This window comes from Rhinoderma darwinii, chromosome 5, assembly GCF_050947455.1.
Source record: "Rhinoderma darwinii isolate aRhiDar2 chromosome 5, aRhiDar2.hap1, whole genome shotgun sequence".
Classification (NCBI taxonomy): Eukaryota; Metazoa; Chordata; class Amphibia; order Anura; family Rhinodermatidae; genus Rhinoderma; species Rhinoderma darwinii.
Window position 1 is genome coordinate 62,989,294 of NC_134691.1, and position 21,880 is coordinate 63,011,173.

Below are 21,880 nucleotides of genomic sequence, written 5' to 3' on the forward strand. Positions count from 1 at the left end.
TAGATGCAGATGGAGGAGATGCAAATCACAACCAATCAGATTCTAGCTTTTTTTTTCTCATAGACTATTTAAGAAATGTAAGCAGCAGTCTGATTGGTAGTTATAGGTAACTCCTCTCCCCCTCTACTAACAGTTTTCTTATAAATCTCCCCCAATAGATTTTATTCAGCATCAGATTTTTTTTAATTAAATGAAAACCCTTTAGGCCCTGTTCACACTGAGTTTTTTTTGCAGGCAGAAAATTCTGCATGGAAAAATCCGCTCCGGGTTTTTTTAAGTGGTTTTGCACCACATGCGTTTTTTGACGCATTTTTTTTACCACGAGCGGTTTTTGCCATCTCCCCTTGATTTCAATGGGGTTTTTGAGGCGGAAAACGGCTCAAGAAAGGGCATGTCGCTTCTTTTTCCGCGAGCGTTTTTTTTTCCGCTCACGGCAATTTTGGACGATTTTTATTGCGGTTTTTGCCGTGGTTTCCGCAGAAAAAAGCAACAAAAAAACTCTGTGAACAGGGCCAATGGGTTATGAAAAAAAACACACCAAAAAAACATTCTACTATTTAACTTATAGCATGTGAATGAGACATGTCCTAAAAGTCATATTGTCTGTGGTTCATTGATATCAAAAACGGGCAGAAGCACTAAAAGGAATACCTGGTGCAGATTCACTTAAGCGGGTGCCCCCCTGTAGATTTTGCCATACAGCCTCCCTTTAGACAGTGCCATAATCCCCCACCTCCTCCTTGTAGATCGTGCCATACAGTCCCCCACCTCCCCCTTCTAGACAGTGGCACCAAACAAAAACAAAAATTGTACTCACCTAGGCCCCGTTCCCACGACGAACTGAGCTGCTCCACGGCGGGATCCTTGCGTAGGCTGGTGGGATCCTGTAGCCCAGTACAGAGTGTCCCAACCTTTTCGGACTCGAGGCAGCACTGGAAAAATACAATTTCATCAGGGCACCCCGACCAAAAATTGTTTTGAGAATGACAGAAAACGGCTAAAAAAAAAAAAAGCACTACACTCGTAGGGTATGTTTACACACGTTTTTTTGTAAGGCAAAAAAAATCTGCCTCAAAATTCCTTTAGGAGCTGACAGCGTTGTTCGACTGATTTTTTTGTGTTTTTTCTTAAGCCCACCACTCACAGTAAAATGACCATCAGCCCACCACTCACAGATTCCCCCTGTAGGTAGCGCCACACAGCCCCCTTGTAGGTAGCGCCACACAGCCCCCTTGTAGGTAGCGCCACACAGCCCCCTTGTAGGTAGCGGCTCACAGTCCCCTTGTAGGTAGCGCCACACAGCCCCCTTGTAGGTAGTGTCACACAGCTCCCTTGCAGGTAGCGCCACACAGCCCCTTGTAGGTAGCGCCACATAGCCCCTTGTAGGTAGCGCCACACAGCCCATTGTAGGTAACGCCACACAGCCCCCTAGTAGGTAGCGCTACACAGCCCCCTTGTAGGTAGCGCCACACAGCCCCCTTGTAGGTAGCGCCACACAGCCCCTTGTAGGTAGCGCCACGCAGCCCCCTTGTAGGTAGCGCCACGCAGCCCCCTTGTAGGTAGCGCCACGCAGCCCCCTTGTAGGTAGCGCCATGCAGCCCCTTTTTGTGTTTTTTCTTAAGCCCACCACTCACAGTAAAATGACCATCAGCTCACCACTCACAGATTCCCCCTGTAGGTAGCGCCACACAGCCCCTTGTAGGTAGCCCCGGATGTAGGTAGTGCCATACAGCCCCCTTGTAGGTAGCGCCACAGAGCCCCCTTGTAGGTAGCGCCACAAAGCCCCCTTTTAGGTAGCGCCACACAGACCCCTTGTAGATAGTGCCACACAGCCCACTTGTAGATAGTGCCACACAGCCCCCTCGTAGATATCGTCACCCACCCCCCTGGTAGGGAGCGCCACACAGCCCTTGGTAGGGAGCTCCACACAGCCCCCTGGTAGGGAGCGCCACACAGCCCCCTGGTAGGGAGCGCCACACAGTCCCTTGGTAGGGAGCTCCACACAGCCACCTGGTAGGGAGTGCCACACAGCCACCTGGTAGGGAGTGCCACACAGCCCACAGCTCCCTTGTTGGTAGTGGCACACAGCCCACAGACCCCTTATAGGTAGTGCCACACAGCCCCCTTGTAGATAGCAACCACCCCACTTCCTGTAGATAGCGCCACTGTAGCTCCCTGAAGGAGCGGAATCCCCGTGTGGCCGGGGATTCCGCTCCTGGAGCGCTCCTTAATGTCTCAGTCCATATATGGACAGTGACATCAGGGGAAACTTCTGAAGCGAAATCCCCGTCCACAGCGTTGCCGACGCTGTGACCGGGGATTTCACTCAAGGAGAAGCTCATGTCGTCTGTGTCCATTTGTGGACAGGGATTCCACTGCAGGAGTTTCCCCTGATGTCACTGTCCATATATGGACAGAGACATCAAGCAGCGGTCCAGGAGCGGAATCCCCGGCCACACGGGGATTCTGCTCCTTCAGGGAGCTACAGTGGCGCTAGTAGATAGCAGAGCAGGGAGATACCACTGTGTCTATGCACTGTGTCGCCGCTATGGCTGCTACAGCGGTAGCGACGGCGACTAAGTGAAGAAGCGCCCAGGCGGAAAGGCGACTGCTGAGTCGCCGGGCCGGGGCGCTTCTGAAACAAGCAGGGGAAGGGAGCCAGCGCAGCCTGCTGCCCTGAATAGACTCATATGGGTTAATATGGGTTACACCTGAAACTGAAGCAGTTACAGAGCCACACCTGTGGCTGAGACATTAAGGGTACGGTCCCACATAGCGACGTGGCATGCGGACGTCGCTACGTTACACTGTACCCTTAGGTCAAATGCACACGATTACATTCGGATTTGCCGCTCATATTTTCCTGTGCCAAATCCATAGTGTAATACAGTACCAGCAAAGTAAATGAGATCTCAAGTAATCTCATCTACACGTTGCAGAATTATTCCGAATGTAAATTGACCTGCGGTGTCTTTTAAAATCCACAGCGTGTCAATTTATCTTGCATTTCCACCTCCGAATTGTATCTGACAATTTTAGTTTTTTTTTGTTGTTTTTCTAAACACCAAAATTTGCAGCATAAAACCGCACCTATTTCTTCATCAAACTGTAAAAACTGCACCACGCATAAAAAACTAGTTTACCTGCGGAAATTGCATTTACCTGTGGTTTTAATTCAAATTTTCTACACCAAATTGCGCAACTAGTGCATATAGCCATATGGGTCACACCTGTAGCTGAGGCATTTATGGAGGCCCACTTTTGGCTAGTACACCGTATTATGGGAATGTCGGCCGCATTTCCCGGACCGAACACACTGCAGGGAGCCGGGCTCCTAGCATCATAGTTATCTAGGTGTCACTGCCTCGCTGCGGGACGATTATCCCATACTGTAATCATGTTTTCAATACGGGACAGTAGTTCTGCGTAGAGGCAATGACACCTAGCGTCATAGATAACTATGCTGCTAGGAGCCCGGCTCACTGCATTGTGTTCGGTCCGGGAAATGCGACCGACATACGGACCGTATATCACGGACCAAACACGCTGGTGTGAATTCGACCTAAATGTGGTTGTTTCTGCAGATTAATGAAACTGATTTTCTGCAACAAAATCTGCCTATGCCAACCCCTGAAAAAAACAACCCCACAGCATTAGCCCTACTCCACCAAATTTAACAAGCACTATGCGTTTCGGTAGGTAGTGTTTTCCACCAGACTGCCAGATAGTGAAATGTGATGCATCCCGCCAGATGACGTTTCCACTGTTTCGGAGTCCAGTGGCGACGTGCTTTACACCACTCCAGCCAATACTTGGTATTGCACATGGTGATCTTAGGTTTGTGTGCAGCTGCCCGACCATGGAAACCCATTTCATGAAGCTCCGGACGCACAGTTCTTGTGCAGATGTCGCTTTCAGAGGCAATTTAGGTCTTAGTAGTAAGTGATACAATGGAGGATAGGCAATTTGTACGCTCCACGCACTTCAGCACACGGCGGCCCCGCTCTGTGAGTTTGCGTGGTCTACAACTATGTGGTTGAGCTGTGGTTACTCCTAGCTGCATATGTTGCCCCTTGAGTAGTGAATACCATCCTCCATACTGCTTAGCACTGAGCTAGTCACTTCATGGCCAATAAATGGCATAGTCCCACCCATAGCCTTCTAGCCCAAGAAAGCACTTGGGAACATCCCTGCACCTATAGCAAAAGCACAAATTGGGACCTATCGGCCTCAATGGTGGATTGAACTTCATTGTAGACAAAGACTCGGCAAAATGTAATAATAGATTAACATGTACACGCCAAATTTATTATGTGTGTCTCCGGCTCATAAACTCATGCTTCTATGGCACTATTAATAAATCTCACTTGATGTCTTGTAGCCTTTATTATTTAATCACATTTCTATTTTTTTTCTTCACAGAAACACTGAGGAAATCACTTATTATAAAGAGTCCGAAGTCTACTATGGAAAAATCAAGTTCCAGGTTAATTATGGGAACCATGTGTCCTTTTCTGGATTATTTTGAGATAGTTTTGCTTGGTAATAAACACTATGGGATAAAAAAATTAAACTTTGAAAATTGCAGTAGTTGCCCTTAGCATCCAATCAGATTCAAGCTCTCATTGTTTAGAGACTTTTTTGGAAAATGAAGGCAATTGGTTGCCATAGACAACTCCTTCACTTTTCTTTTCCACAATTTTTTTATGAAGTAGCAAAACATCCATCATATAAAGGAATGGTCAGAACTCAAGCCACTCTAATAACCCCTTGCAGACATTTGACATAAGGTTACGTCATAGCCAGCAAGGGGAAGTATGGAGCGAGCTCACAGGCTGAGCCCGCTCCATACTAAGCGGGGGTCAATTCCGCTTGTTTAACCCCTTAATCCCTTTTAACCGTCGATAGCGATCGCGGCATCTAAGCTGCTACAAAGAGGGGGCAGCCGCCTCCGATAGCCCATCCGCACCTTTGCGACGCAATTGCGGAGTGTTGATGGTTGTCATGGCAGTCTAAGGGCCTAATGAAGGACCCTAGGTCTGCCATCTTTCTTCTCCTATTAAGCCCTGCCAGAGTCAGGGCTTAATAGGAGCCGGTAAAAAACACAGTATAATGCAATATATAAGTATTGCAGTATATTGTGCAAATCGCCCAACAATCACTGGTTCCAAAAAAAATGGAAATACCGTTTTGTTTTTTTATATATATACTAAAAATATCACACAGGGCAGATACACTGCGTAAAAGTACACACCGTATCCAGCCCGGTTGCCGCAGGATATTCTGACCGAAAAAACACACCAAATTGTGGTGCAGTTTTTCGGTCGGAATGTCCACTGCGGAAAACTGCAGGTAAATAAAAAAAAAAACGTTTCAAACTTATGTAGACATGGCGGCGCGTCTCTCTTCCATCCTGCAGACCGGCCTCCTGGGATGACATTTCATCCCATGTGACCGCTGCAGACTTTTATTTTTTCTGAGTTGCGTTTTTTGCGATAGAATTGCTGCTTTTCCGCTGCAAATAATGCAACATCTGCTATTTGTTGCGGGTTTTACCTCCCCATTGAATTCAATAGGAAACCCAGCAAAAAATAAGCAGCGATTACGCAAATACAATTGACATGCTGCGGATTAAAAAGACGCACCGCAGGTCAATTTCTGGGCATTTTTTCCACTTATCATTTACGCAGCGTGTAGATGAGATTTGTTCATATCTCATCCACTCTGTTGCTACTGCATTATGCTGCGGATTTTTCGCAACAAAATCTTTTGCAGAAAAGCTTCAGTATTTACGCAAGGTGTGAACTTTAGCCTTAGTGTTAAAAAAAAAAACGTAAAATTTTTCCCCCCAAAAGCAATGCAAAAAAATAAAAAATAAACATAATTGGTATCACGGTGTCGGTAAAAGTCCAAACTATCACAATATAACATTATTTAACCCGCACAGTGAATGTAAAAAAAAAAATAGCTTTTTTTTTTGGTCACCTCGTTTCCCACAAAAAAATTGAATAAAAAGTGATCAAAAAGTCATATGTACTGCAAATTGATACCAATAAAAACTACAACTCATCCTGCAAAAAATAAGCCCTCTACCGCTCAATCGACGAAAAAATAAAAAGTTATGGCTCTCAGAATATGGCGAAACACAAAACAATTTACAAAACAATTTACAATTAGTTTTTTTCTTGTAAAAGTAGTAAAAAAAAACAAAAAACAATATAAATTTGGTATCGATGTAATCGTATTGACCCACATAATAAAGTTAATACTGTATGTTGTTTTTACCGTATGGTGGACGCTGTAAAAACAAAACCCCCAAAACATATACATTTTCCAGTTTCCCAGTATATTATATGGTATCATATAAATCTTCCCACAAAATAACAAGCCCCCCTACGACTATATTGACAGAAAAATAATGCATGGCTTTTCGAAGGTTAAAAACTAAAATTTTACGAAAATTAAAAACTGAAAAATGGCTGCGGTGGCAAGGGGTTAATTAAGGTAGTACAATCAACATAATATACAGCAAACAAATATAAACATCAGTTTTCACATTTCCCATCCGAATATGCTGGTCCACCCCTTTATATGATCACCGTCACTCTTCAAAAAATAAAAAAAAATGTATAATTTCCCCAAGAGAGGGGCAGGAAAAAGAGAAAAAAGTATCGGATACAGTGTGTTCGTCCCTTCAGAGATGACACAGTCCCCTCAAACAATCTATATAAAAGATCGCGGTAGGCCTTACTTTGTGGAAATTCCATCCAGTGACACAACGTGCCATTACAATTTGAGTAGGAACTCTTCATTGAAAAGGTCAAATCTTCCGTTTGTATAAATTCATTAACTTTGGAAGGCCATAAAGAGGCGGTGGGAGACCCTGTCCTTCTCCACAGCAACGGTATACGGGCCTGGGCGGCCATAACCAGATGCGCTAGTTTTGAGAAATCTCTCTGTGAGTATGAACAATCCCTGTGAGCCACAAACCCTGATTATTCAACTATTTGTTTTGTCAGGAAATTGGAACCATGTTTTTCAGTTGAGCCAGAGTATATCAATAATCTTCAGAAACAAGTGTACCTTCTGGAACTGGAGACCTCTTTCTTATATCCTTTCCACCGGCCTTATTTAATAATTTGTGGGTATTTTAATACATGGGCTCAATTGAACGGTGTCTATCAGCAGCTTAAAGGGGTTGTCCGAGATAAAATGACTGTTAATGCTTATAATTTATAAATGCAAATACATTTGTAATATACTTACACCTTCCAAAGTGGCCCCGTTTCCAGATCCTGCCGCGGGGTACTTGACGGGTGATGTCACTCTCTACATTGGCTCTGGCCGCTGTGTTGATCTTCAATTATTTTCTATCATTTAAATGCCATTTATGGGCTGTTCTGCTGCACAGCCCATAATGTGCATGCGCGGTCCCTGCTGTTCTCGCGGTCCCTGCCCGGAAAAGAATTGAAGATCAACACAGTGATCAGAGAGTGATGTCACCCGTCAAGTACCCCACGGCAGGATCTGGAAACGGGGCCACTTTGGAAGGTGTAAGTATATTACAAATGTATTTACATTTATAAATGATAAGCATTAACATATAGTCATTTTATCTCGGACAACCTCTTTAAGGCTACATGCACACATTACGCAATTTGATGCAGAAAATCCACACGAAAACCACAGATAATTGTAGGTAATTCCGTAGGTAAAATCAGCACTTAATTTTGCATTTTTTGAATGCATTTTTAGGTACAGATTTTGCGTTTTAATGCGGAAACAGGCGCTAACATCAGTTTGGTTTATTACTTATGCCACTTTTACGTTGCATATTTTGTATCAGTATTTTTAAACCAAAACGAGTAGTGAGTCCAAAACATGTAAGGTGCAAATCTTCTCAGCTTCCACTCCTGGTTCTGGCTTTTACAAATTCTGATGCAAAATACTGACTAAAATACTGCCGTGTGAAAGTCGCCTAATGCCACCAATGTCCCCTAACAATAATAAGAAGAAATAATATAAAACCCTCATCATTTTATGCCGTAATGTTTTTTTTCCCATTACTTACCACCAGGTGGCGCTATTGTTGTTTTCCATATTGTTTACCCTACGCTAACTAAATCCCACATGTATAAGAGAGAAAAAATGTCTGTAGTTACACCGTCCCTGTGGATCAACTCTGTTATTGCAATAAAATAGGCTATGGCATCAAGTCACCACAACACCACCTAGAAGCTTTACAGCGCCATCCCACAAGTAAAAAGCTTTTACCTCTGCGATTCACAGAGCAGCCTAATTACATTAGGACAGATGACTCCTATAATATAATAGGACTATATCATCAGAAAACGACATTATCATTCGAAATTAACATTATTTAAATTAGTTTTTTTAATAAAAATTTTTCTTTTTGGTGTTTTTTTTTTACACTTTGTATGTGATTTTTACACATGAGCGAATCGATTCTACACAAATCACATACAGTCAGAATTTTCAAAAATTTTCGGATTCTGCGAATTCGGTAATTTTTGTTGTTTGTGGCGCATGAATCATGGCAAAATGGCGGCTGTCAGCAAGTGCCAGCCGCCATTTTACAAACTAGAATCACATAACCGCAGGGAGCTTTCCCATAATGCCTTGCAAGCAGCCTTCCCAAAATGCACTGCTGTTATCGCTCCCTTTACCCATATATGTTTCTGTCACTTTGACATTACTAATGCTGTCTTGGCGTAAAAGAGCTTGAAACAGCTTGGATATAGTTCTAGAAGACATCAGTCAGACACCAGTTTGCAGGGCAATCGGGGCACATTCGATTCATAACAAATTTATTTACTGATCATTTTAGGTGTCAAGTTTATTTCCTAACTGTTAGACAGATATAAATGTGCCAAATTCATTAGGAGGCGTCTACCTAATTTTCTTAGACTTGCGTAAAAACGCCAGTCTTCGTAAATTTGGGCCATTATTTTTCCACTACATACTTAAATCTAATTAATGAAACTAAAATACAAGAGACATCACTGTTAGCCCTTATGCACATGACAGGGTTTCCCGGCCGTGTGACGACCGTTCAAAAAACGTCCGTCACATGGCTGCAGTGGGAACAATAGACCCCTAATGGGGCTATTCACACGACTGATTTTTGGACGGCCCGGGAAACCCGGCCGTCAAAAAATGGGACATGCCCTATTTTCGGCCATTCTCCCGGCCGGCCGCCTCCCATAGAAGTCTATGGGGCCAGTAATACACGGCCATCACTTGAATGTGCTCCAAGTGACGGCCGTGTCTTCCGTCACTCGCTCTCTCTCCTTCTCCTCCTCCTCACAGTGCGAAGTGCATGTGAGGAGGAGGAGGAGGGTATTTTTTTGCTCCCTGTAGGAGCGGAATCCCCAATCCCCGGCCACAGCTTCGGCAACGGGGATTGGGGATTCCGCTCCAGCAGAAGTCCCTGACTTCACTCTGTCCGTATATGGACACAGTGACGTCAGGGCTTCTGAAGCGGAATCCCCATCGATGTGGCCGGAGATTCCGTTCCAGGAGAAGTCCCTCACTTCACTGTCCATATATGGACAGTGAAGTGAGTGACTTCTCCTGGAGCCATCCCCTACAGGAAAGTAGGGGGGGTGCCATCTATGGCGGTGACTATGTACAAGGGGTCTGTGTAGCACTACCTACAAGGAGGCTGTGTGACGTTACCTACAGGGGGGCTGTGTGGCATTACCTACAAGGGGGCTGTGTGGCATTGCTTACAAAGGGGGCTGTGTGGCATTACCTACAGGGGGGCTGTGTGGCATTACCTACAGGGGGGCTGTGTGGCATTACCTAAACAGGGGCTGTGTGGTATGGCTTACAGGGGGGCTGTGTGGCGTTCCCTACAGGGGGGCTGTGTGGCATTGCTTACAGGGGGGCTCTGTGGCATTACCTACAGGGGGTCTGTGTTGCATTGCTTACAGGGGGGCTGTGTGCATTACCTACAGAAGGGCTGTGTGGCATTACATAAAGGGGGGCTGTGTGTCATTGCTTACAGGGGGGCTGTGGCATTACCTACAGTGGGGCTGTGTGGCATTACCTACAGGGGGGCTGTGTGGCATTGCTTACAGGGGGCTGTGTGGCATTACCTACAGGGGGGCTGTGTGGCATTACCTACAGTGGAGCTGTGTGGCCTTGCTTACAGGGGGGTCTTGTGTGGCATTAACTATAAGCGGGGCTGTGTGGCACTACTTACAGGGGGGCTGTGGCAGTATCTACAGAGGGCAGTGTGTGGCATTATCTACAGAAGGATGTGTGTGGCAAAAAATGTACAAATTAAATTCATCCGATTATAAAACGGACAGGGAAAAAAACTGATGCAAAACGGGTCAAAATCAGCCGTTAAAAGTGGCAACACGGGCCGGAACGGATGCAAAACGACCATTTTTATCGGCCGACACTCGGACCCTGTCGTGTGAATAAGGATTGCTTAACCCATTAAGGACACATCCTGTTTTGGCCTTCAGGACACAGCCGATTTTTTCAAATCTGACATGTGTTACTTTATGTGGTAATAACTTGGGAATGCTTTCACCTAGCCAAGCGATTCTGAGTCTGTTTTCTCGTGACATATTGTACTTGATGTTAGTGAAAAAATTTGGTAGCTAAATTCAGTATTTAATTGTGAAAAACACCAAAATTTTGAGAAAATTTGTAAAAATTAGCATTTTTCTTAATTTAAATGTATATGCCTGTAAGACAGATAGTAATACCACACAAAATAGTGAATAGTTAACATCCCCCATATGTCTACTTTATGTTTGCATCGTTTTTTGAACGTCCTTTTATTTTTCTAGGGCGTTACAAGGCTTAGAACTTTAGCAGCAATTTCTCACATTTTCAAGAAAATGTCAAAATTTTTACAGGGACCAGTTCAGTTCTGAAGTGGCTTTGAAGGCCTTATATATTAGAAAACCCCCATAAATCACCCTATTTTAAAAACTGCACCCCTCAAAGTATTCAAAACAGCATTCAAAAAGTTTCTTAACCCTTTAGGCGTTTCACAGAAGTGAAAGCAAAATAGAAGTGAAATGTACTAATTTAATTTTTTTGCCAAAATTAATTTGTAATACATTTTTTTTGTACCACAGAAGGTTTAAACCAAGAATTGCAACTCAATATTTATTACCCTGATTCTACAGTTTTTAGAAATCTCTAACATGTGGCCCTAGTGTCCTCTTGGACTGAAACACAGACCTCAGAAGCAAAGGAGCACCTAGAGGATTTTGGGGGCTCCTTTTTTTAGATTATATTTTAGGCACCATGCCAGGTTTGAAGAGGTCTTGTGGTGCCAAAACAGTGGAAACCCCACAAAAGTGACCCCATTTTGGAAACTACGCCCCTCAGGGAATTTATCGAGGGGTATAGTTAGCATTTTAACCCCACAGGTTTTTTGCTAAATTTATTGGAATTAGTCTGTAAAATTGAAAATCCACCTTTTTTTCAGAAAAGACTTAGATTTTTTTAATTTTTACAAGGAATAAAGGAAAAAAAGAACCCCAACGTTTGTAAAGCAATTTCTTCCGATTACGACAATACTCCATATGTGGTAATAAACTGCTGTTTGGACCCATGGCAGGGTTTAGAAGGGAAACCGCGACATTTGGATTTTAGAGCACAGATTTTGCTAGAATGATTTTCGGTGCCATGTCGTGTTTGCAACGGAGGGTCCAAAACAGTGGAAACCCCCAAAAAGTGACCCCATTGTGGAAACTACACCCCTCAAGGAATTTTACTAGGGGTATAGTTAGCATTTTGACCCCACAGGTTTTTTGCAGAATTTAGTGGAATTAGGCCGTGAATATGAAAATCAACTTTTTTTCTGAAAAAACATAGATATTTTTAATTTTTACAAGGAATAAAGGAGAAAAAGAACCCCCAACATTTGTAAAGCAACTTCTCCAGATTACGGGAATACCTCATATGGTAATAAACTGCTGTTTGGACCAGAAGGGAAACCGCGCCATTTGGATTTTGGAGTGCAGATTTTGCTGGATTGGTTTTCAGGTGCCATGTGCATTCGTTGAGCCCCTAAAGTATAAGTATAACGGAAACCCCCAAAAATGTACTCCATTTTGGAAACGATACCCTTCAAGCAATTTTTCGAATGGTATAGTGATCGTTTTGACCTGACAGGTGTTACGTAGAAATGATTAACACTGGGCCGTGAAAATTAAAAATTGCATTTTTTTCTACTTTAACTCAGCATTTACCCCAAATGTTTCATTTTCACAAGGGGTAATAGGACAAAAAGCACCCCAAAATTTGTTAAGCAATTTCTCCTGAACACAGAAATACCCTCTATGTGGTCGTAAACTGCTGTGTGGGCACACGGCGTGGCTCAGAAGGGAAGTAGTGCCATTTGAATTTTGGAGAACAGATTTTGCTGGAATGGTTTTCGGGTGTCATGTCACGTTTACAGAGCCACTGAGGTGCCAGTACAGTGGAAACCCCAACAAAAGTTACACAATTTTGGAACTACAACCCTCAGGGAATTTATTTTGGTGTGTGCTAAGTAGTTTGATCCCACATTTTGTGGAATTAATGCATAACCGGAAAACAAATGTGTCATTTATAGGACATTTTGTTTCGTTTCAACACATGAAACTTAGGAAATGTACTCCATTTTTTGTTGCGCTGTTTCTCTTGTATTCAAAAATAACCCCACTTAGGCCGTAATCTGCTGTTTGGCAGTACAGGGGGACTCTGTAATAGTAGTACCCTCTGGCTTTCAGGGCATAGCTTGAATGACTAATAGCCCCCACTCCACACTTACAGAGGATTTGAGTTAGCAGAACAATGTAACAACCCTAGAAGTGACTACACCCTGAAAGTATTTATTTAGGGGTATAGTGATTATGTTGACCATGTAGGTTTTTTTTAGCTAGAATTACGGAAGAGCATAAACTGAAGGAGCGCCTTATGGCTTTTTGGGCCTAGTTAGACGAATTCCAGGCACAATTTATTTGCAGATTTTCTGAAGTGACTGAGCAGAAAACACTGTCATTCAGTATTCATCTAGGGGTATAATTAAGTATTTTGGTTTTTTTTTAGGTTTAATTCCAATTCATAAATGGGCAATAATTTACTGGAAATAGGGGTAAAAAACAATAACGTAGAGAATAAGTCATAAAATTAATAATTTAGGGAGGAATGGTAGGCGCAAAAACAGTCCTTGATACACAATCCTGGCTTATCAGGACAAGTGTCACATTGATAGCCCGTGTCTTTACGCATTCCGTTTTTATAACAGACGTGACCTTTTTTGTACGGTCTTCTCTTTTTCTCAGTGGGGGGCACTTCACTTGGGAATTGCTGCCCTGATACAATTCTGCTGGCCTCACTGCTATGGGATGTACTTGCAGCCTCTTCTGCTCGGTCTTTGAAAAGTAGTTGTTTTATAACTTTTCCTGGTATTCAAGATACCGTGCTTGATTCCCTGACTTCCGATAAATAATAAAGGAATTGTACAGCACTCTTTGTATGAGGTCCACTGCAGTCTTCTTGTACCATACGCGGGACTTCCTCATTGCACTGTATGGCTGTAGCATTTGATCCACCAGGTCTACGCCACCCATGTGTTGGTTATACTCCTGTATACACACAGGCTTGAGGGCTGTGGCATTACGCCCTCTAACTGGAACAGGGGTGCTGCTGTCCCCATGAATGGACGTGATGATAAAAACATATTTTTTATCCCTAAATTTGGTCACCATCACAGTCCCATTGCACAATGATCTGTTATCACCAGGTCTCAGTTTTTGGTCGACCAAAGTTTTTGGGAGGCCTTTTTGATTCCTCCATATTGTGCCACAGGCGACTGTATTTTTCTCAAATAGACAGTGGAACAGTGGGACTCTAGTATAGAAATTGTCTATATAAAGTTTATAACCTTTATCTAGTAGGCGGTACAAAAGGTCCCACACAATTTTGCTGCTTGTATTGAGGACAGGGGGACACTCTGTTAGGCAGATTTGGGAGTCTTTTCCCTAATAAATTCTAAATCTATGAGTGTACCCACTTTCACTCACACAGAGCTTATACATTTTTATTCCGTACTTTGCCCTTTTACTTGGCAAGTATTGCCTCAATCGTAGCCTTCCTTTGAAGAGCACGAGTGACTCATCTATGGCAATGTTTTTATTTGGGGTGTATGCCTAAGAAGTGTAATAATCGGCCTAATTTTAAATAACCTGTCCTGGTTGGGGTCACCAGGCAGAGGGCACTGGCTCTTGTTAGTGTAATGGAGGAATCTTAATATTGCCTCAAAGCGAGTTCTCACCATTACAGCCCTGTACATTGGGGTAGCATACAAAACGTCGGTCGACCAATAGGACCGTATGGTGGGTTTCTTAGTAAGCCCCATATTAAGAAGGAGTCCCCAGAACTTTTTAATTTCTGCAGGACGTTTTGGATGCCACATCTGGCCTCTAGCGTAATATGACTCGGGGTGACTGTCCAGCATAAAGATTTGTTTGTGTGACTATTAGGTTCACCAATTCCTCTGTAAAGAAAATTTGAAAAAATTTGAATTCAGTGTACCCAGTGGTATCAATTTTTATTCCTGGGGCAGAAGTGAATTCAGGAATTTGGGGTGAAAAAATATGTGGGGGCACCCAATTGGAGTCACTTGACTGACTATCACTCTGCCTACTCCGCCTTTGTGGGGGTTCCTCACTATCGCTAGAGGATGACATAATAAGGAAGTGTTCCTCATCCTCACTGGCGGTTTCTGTGTCTGTGTCTGAACACAACATGGCGTAGGCCTCCTCCACAGTGTACTTCTGTTTAGCCATAATTTTTTATGACTGCAAAAAACAGCGCCTGAAATGTCAGCGCAAAAAGGAGTATATAGCTTATAATAAAACTACTTATATTTTTTATACTTTTTAACAATTTTTTTCATTTTTTAAACTTTTTTTAAATTTTATGACATAAAAAAACTGCATCTGAAATGTTAGCAGAAACCTGGTGTATGTGTGTGTATATATAAGTATATATATAACCTACCTAAACTACTACTAATAATTTTTAGATTATTAAACTTTTTATGTTATGCTAAAACAGAAAACCACGCCTAAAACATCAGTGCGGGAGGGGTTAACACTCCTTTTCGGATGTCTGCGTGCGATATATATATATATAGCGTATATTTATAATATATACTATATAATGTATATCTGTATGTATATAATCTACACGTGTGTGCATATATATATATATATATATATATATAATATATATATAAGCACCTATATATATCCTACACTACTACCTATAATATTTTTTTCTTTTTTTAACAAACGAAATAACTTTTGAAACGTCCCCAAAAGGAGAGGGGAGGTGGATCAGGGAGCTTGGGGTTAAAAAACGGGTTTGTGTTGTGTTTTACACTTGTTCTCCTCAAAACTGTGACAGAAATGAGGAGATCCATCACAGAGGAAGGCAGCAATTCACCGGCGGGTCCTCATAGGCTTGCTGTCGCTAAATAACTGACAGCTCTAATACACTGCACTATGTAGTTTATCAGTGCGACACTGGTCTGTGCATAACGGATTGCTTCACAGTGTACCAAACATCTATGGATAGTTTTATTATTTACCCCATTATTATACCCTCTTATGCTCTGATGTACTCCGCACAGATTACATATACCCCCACATTTTAAACTGTAATACCAGTAAAACTCCAAACAAAACTACTACCGAGCAAAATCTGTGCTCTAAAAGCCAAGTGTCGCTCCCTCCCTTCTGAGCCCTACAGCATGCCCAAAAAGCAGTTTATGTCATTCCCATAAGCAGGAGAAGCCGCTTAACAATTTATGGGGTAACATTCTCCAGTGGCACAAGCTGGGCACAACATATTGAGAAGTGAAATGGCAGATCAGTGGAAAAATTGCAATTTTGACTTTGCATCATCCACTGCGTATTAATTCCTGAAAAATGCCTTTAGGGGGTTTAGTTTTTTTGTTTTGTTACATCAGGGGTTTTTGCGAATGCGACATGGTGTCCGCAAACCATTCCAGCAAAATCTATGCTCCAAAAGACAAATACCACTCCTTTTCTTCTGAACCCTCCCATATGTCCAAACAGCAGTTTATAATCACATATTACCATACTCGGGAGACATTGCTTTACAAGTGTAGGGGTGCTTTTTTTTTCTTTATTCCTTGTGAAAAATGAAAAATATTGATCTAAAACTACATCTTATTGGGAAAAAAAAATATTTTTCATTTTCACAGCTTAATTCTAATTAATTCAGCAAAAAACCTTGGGGTCAAAATTCTCACTATGCCCCTAGATTATTCCTCAAGGGGTGTAGTTTCCCAAATTGTTTCCACTGTACATGGCAACATGGCACCCAGATATCATTCCAAAAGCCAAATGGCGCTCCTTCCCTTCTGATGCCTGCCGTGTGTCCAAATAACCGTTTATAACCACATATGGGTTATTGCTGTACTCGGGAGAAATTGTATTACATATGTTGCAGTGCTCTTTTTTCTTTAGTTCTTGTGGAAATGAAAAACCTATTATTATTATTATTATTATTATTAATATTATTATTGGAAAAATTTAGATTTTCATTTTTCACAGCCTACTTCCAGTAATTTCCACGAACAACCTGTGGGGTCAAAATGCTCAATATATCCCTAGCTAAATTCTTCGAGGGGTGTAGTTTCCCAAATGAGGTCACTTCTGGGGGGTTCTCCACTGTTTTGGCCCGTTAGGGGCTTTGCAAATGCGACATGACCTCCACAAACCATTCCAAATGGCGCACCTTCACTTCTAAGCTCTGCCATGTGTCTAAACAGCAGTTTATGACCACATATGGGGTATTGCTGTACTTGGGAGAAATTGTTTTACAAATGTAGGGTTGCTTTTTCTCCTTTAGTCCTTGTGGAAATAAAAAAATGTCTACATTAAATTGGCAACAATTAGATTTTTCATTTTCACAGCCCAATTCTAATAAAATCTAAGAAACACCTGTGGGGTCACTACACATCTAGAAAAATTCCTTGTGGGGTGTAGTTCCAAAATTGGTTATTTTGGGGGTGTTACCTTTTTGTTTTGGTACCACAAAACCTCTTCAAACCTGACATGGTGCCTAAAATATAATCCAATAAAAAGAAGGCTCCAAAATCCTCTAGGTGCTCCTTTACCATTACCACACTAGGACCACATATGATATATTTATAAAAACTGCAGAATCTGGGTAATAATTTTTACGTTTTATTTCTCTGAAAAAACCTTCTGTGTTGTAGAAAAAATGGCTTAAAAATAGAATTTCTGCAAAAAAAAAATGTCATTAGTAAATTTCACCTCCACTTAAACTTTCTAAATTCTTGAATACTGTGAGATTTCCAGCAAGGGAAACGAAATCTTGTTTACCTCGTAATCTCGCGAGATTACGCGTGGTTATCTGGAATCTCACAGAAAAGATTCAGAAGTGTCAGGATTCTGAATACACATGACGTCCAGGCTGGAGGTCATGTGTATTCATTATCAGGACACTTGTGTATGTGGCTGCACATCGTTCTAGTACGAACACTATGTGCTGTGTAAATGAATGGAGAGGAGTGCATGATGCTGACTGGTCACTGATTGGTCAGCATCATACACTTCTATTCACAACGCCCAGTTAGTAAAACAAGTAAACATGCCCAGTTAAAAACACAATACATGCCCAGTTGGACATACGAAAAAAAACACGCCCAGTTGTCCATTTCAAAGCTCATTTGCATATATATAAAATAGCTCATAACTTGGCCAAAAATGAACGTTTTTCAAAAAAAAAAAACGTTACTGTTCTCTACATTGCAGCGCCGATCACATGCAATAGGAGATAGGGATTTGAGACTCTGGTGACAGAGCCTCTTTAAGAGCTGAAATCTCCAATAAATTCATTGAATTCTGGGAAGTGTTGTCTTTACACCAGTGACTACAGTAATCCTATATAGGAAAAAACTAGCTCTTATTATGAACTGTATACTCAGTTTTGTATGTACATTATAGCATTAGATAAACCGTAAAATGTGTTTCAAAGGCTATGTTCACATCTTCATTGGAGGCTCAGTTCGGAGCTTCTGTTGTAGATTTATTCAAATTTGATATAAAAAATAGTTATGCATTATATACTATTTTTTCCATCAAATGAATGGACACCTTGGCGAAACCCAGCAGACCCCGTTATAAATCCATTGGGCTGCTCGGCTATCCATTGTGTGACGGATCCGGCAATAATGTGAACAGAGCCAAAGGTGGACATGCTCTCAACATTGACAGAGAAATCTGTGTGTACTGACCAACATTAAAACGTATTTCTTAACAAAATTGCACAAGGAATAAGGCACGAAAAGTCACAATCAACCAGCCAAGACACACGGCAGAGGCTGAACAGATGATTTCAGAAGTAAAAGTGGGTATTTATTTTTTATTTTCATCATTATATCAACAATGATAAAACATTGGTCATTGGGAGTCTGACTGCTGAGACCCGAACCTATTACAGGAATGAGATAGTTCACCACATGTAAGCACTCTGTATTCACTGTAACTCATTTCATTTCATTGGAGAGAAAATTTAATGGAGCCTGTGGGTAGCGGGAATCAGCAAACAAAGGTCACCAGACCCCTGTGTAGGCATATCCCTCCCAGTAATACATTCTGGATGTAAGTGCTGTGTGTCCAAGATGCTTCTGACATCACTAGCTCTCATGTGTCAGCACAGCTTCCTCCCTGTACTGCAATTTTTTTAATAAAGACTATTTAGGAAGCAAATTAACAATAAAAAAAAGAATTTCAGTGCAAAGGTGTACATAGTCTTTAAGTCTGGTTTGGCTGTGTTTACATCTATGTTTGAGGCTCTGTCACAGATTTGGTAAATATTGCCAGACAAAATAGCGCAGCAAGCAGTGCTTTGGTAAAATTACGGAAAGCCGGTAGACCCCAGTGGTGGGGTCCGTCAGGCGCCGTTGGTGTCTGTCATGCGACTGAGTCGTCACTGCCGTCATTTTCATTGTTCTGCTCCTATGACGGAGCAGGACAACGGAAATGACCAACGCAGATGAGAACAGAGCCTAAGTTGAGTTTGTGTGAACTCCGCTTCAGTTAATATTACAGGTATTAATGAAAACTGGTTGAAAGGAAAAAGGACTTACCATTAGCAAACAAGTTTATCATATTGTTTTAAATATGCAAAGTATTATTGTTGTCGGCAGCTCATCTCCCTGTATAAACAGGGAGACATGCTGCCGACATGATAGAAATGTATGGGGACGAGCGATAGTAGTAACGAGCGTTCATCCCCATACTAGCTCCTTGTGAAAGGAGCAAACGAGTGCAGATCAACGAGCTCTCTTGTTGATCGGCGTTCGTTGCATCGGCCAAAATTGGCCGGTGTAAAAGTACCTTTCCATATCACTGGGAGATCTCTGCTGAACAGGGAAGCTCACTATGTGCTCTCCTTCATTTTGCTATTGAAATCTAATCTATCTTGCTCTATGAGGCATTTGATTGTAAAGTGTGTCTAATGGAGGGTTTAATTCCCTTGTGTACACAGCTTTCTCATGTGAGAGAAACCTCCTGGGTCACTTAGATGGAGAGCAAACATCCTGCACTTACAAGAACCAAGCCAGCCTGCCTGTGATTCTTATCGGACATATTATTCTATATGGCTGTTGCCATAGGATGTCCTCTTACACCCAGTAATACCACTGGCATTTGGTAATGCCCGATTGCAGACTACTCTCGAGTCCTGTCAATTGTTTGTGAAGCAAACCTGTGCATAGTGGGAGTGGATCCGCTACCTAGTTTTTAGGGTGTGGACAAAAATATGCTGCTATTGCCGGTGGTCTCCCGCCATTGATCAGCTTATTGTCTGGGTACCTGCATATTGTGATCAGGTCCTCCACACCTCAGAAGTGATAGTTTTTGGCCAAACAATTGTTTATCAATGTTCAGCATATGTGCCAAATTTATCCATTGGGTCCCATTGACCGAATTTTTGCCAATCGGGGCAAAATGCATCAGCGTTTTTTTAAACTCTATAAAATGGTGTAGCGACAATGCTGTTCCATACAGAGACTTCCTGCAAAAGACGCATACTGCAAGGTATATATATATATATATTTTTATGATGGGAGCCTTTATAATGCAGTCGAATACGTCTGAGTCATCCGGTGGAGGTATGCGTAGGGAAAATCTCCTGACATAAACTGTACTTCCAATGGAAGCTTCAAACAGTGTGAACTCCGCTAACTATGGCCACCTTCACTCCAGTTACAACTCATTGAGAAACCTACCCCAGTGTCTGAATTCTCCATGCGTTTTATTTTCTCATCAAAAGGCATTGAAATCATTATGTCTCTATCCATGGTGCTTACACTAAACTCTCCAAGAGAAAATAATGTCACGTCAGCTCTTTATTATATAAGTATAAACATCTGGTGTATGATAACTGAGCAGGACCACTGCTGAGAACAATGTAGGTCTTACATCGTCATGGGTGAATTGTGCAGTCATCACTGGGGGGCACGTTTATCAATGTGTTTTGACTCCTAAAACAGTATGTACCAGAATTGGGTACTTGTAACACACAGCTTATTTCTGGAAAAATGATGCCAATTTCTGGAACATCTACTGACAGGTTTTGTTGCAGTCACATTGAGTGCTACATATTCATCAGGGTTTTATGAGATTTACAGATGGGAGAACGTGCTATATGCAGAGCCGTATGCACGGAAGATGTATGGTAGTTCATTCTGCTTACTGCTGCTATACAGGCTCTATCAGGCGAATACCTCCGTACATATAACATCTGATGGAGTATGCCACAATTATTTTTTCTGTCGCATGGGGAACATATGGAATCAGACAGAAATAACCTCTTTATACCATTGTATGAAATCGGAGGAATATGGAGGTACAATGTAGGTCTCATGGACCGCTATGGCAGTCCTATTACAACTCTGTACAAAACCATGCTATAATATAGACATGTGCTTTTAACGGAAGAAAAGACAAAGTTAAGCTGGTCGTACATTAGTCATTTTAAACCCTTAATGACCAGCCTATTTTAGACCTTCATGACCAGGCTATTTTTTACGTTTTTCCATCGTCGCAGTCCAAGAGCTATAACTTTTTTTTATTTTTGCGTCGACATAGCTGTATAAGGTCTTGTTTTTTCCGGGACAAGTTGTATTTTTTAATAGCATTGTGGGGTACGTATAATTTATTGATTAACTTTTTTGGGTGGGCAATGGAAAAAAAAAAAACTTCGCCACTCTTTTTTTGCGTCTTAGATTTACGCCGTTTACTGTGTGGTATTAATAACATAATAACTTTATTCAGTGGGTTATTACGTTTGTGGTGATACTAAATTTATATGGATTTTGTATATTTTACTACTTTTATACAGTAAAAACATATATTTTTTTTAAAATTATTTGTTTTTGTGTCGCCATGTTTTAAGAGCCATCATTTTTTTATTATTATGCCGATGAGGCTGTATGAGGGCTTGTTTTTTTTGCAGGACGACTTCTAGTTTTTATTGGTACCATTTTGGAGTACATGCAACTTTTTGATCACTTTTTATCAAATTTTTTTGAAGGCAGGATGAACAGAAAACAGCAATTCTGCCATTGTTTTTTATTTTACTTTTTACGGCGTTCACTGTGCGGGTTAAATAATGTAATCGCTTTTTTAGGTGGGGTCGTTACGGACACGGCAATACAAAATATGTGTAATGTTTTAATTTCGTTTTTTTCATATTAAAGTATTTTATAAGAGAAAAAGTCGGTTTTTCATTTTTTATGTGGGATTTTTACTTATTTATTGCAAAAAAATGCCTC

The 21,880-nt window shown here is 41.6% G+C and overlaps 1 protein-coding gene across 5 annotated transcripts in view; it reads left to right on the forward strand.

Moving 5' to 3' along the window:
- LOC142652506 (uncharacterized) overlaps positions 1-21,880 on the forward strand; it is a 104,959-nt gene that overhangs the window by 483 nt on the left and 82,596 nt on the right. For 3 of the 5 annotated variants that reach the window (XM_075828155.1, XM_075828156.1, XM_075828154.1), the window contains exons 2-4: positions 4,423-4,486; positions 7,020-7,109; positions 18,369-18,447. In XM_075828155.1, the coding sequence (XP_075684270.1) occupies positions 4,467-4,486; positions 7,020-7,109; positions 18,369-18,447 (189 nt within the window). In that variant the 5' untranslated portion in view covers positions 4,423-4,466. The remainder of the gene's footprint in view (positions 1-4,422; positions 4,487-7,019; positions 7,110-18,368; positions 18,448-21,880) is intronic. The other 2 variants (XM_075828158.1, XM_075828157.1) reach the window with 1 other exon arrangement.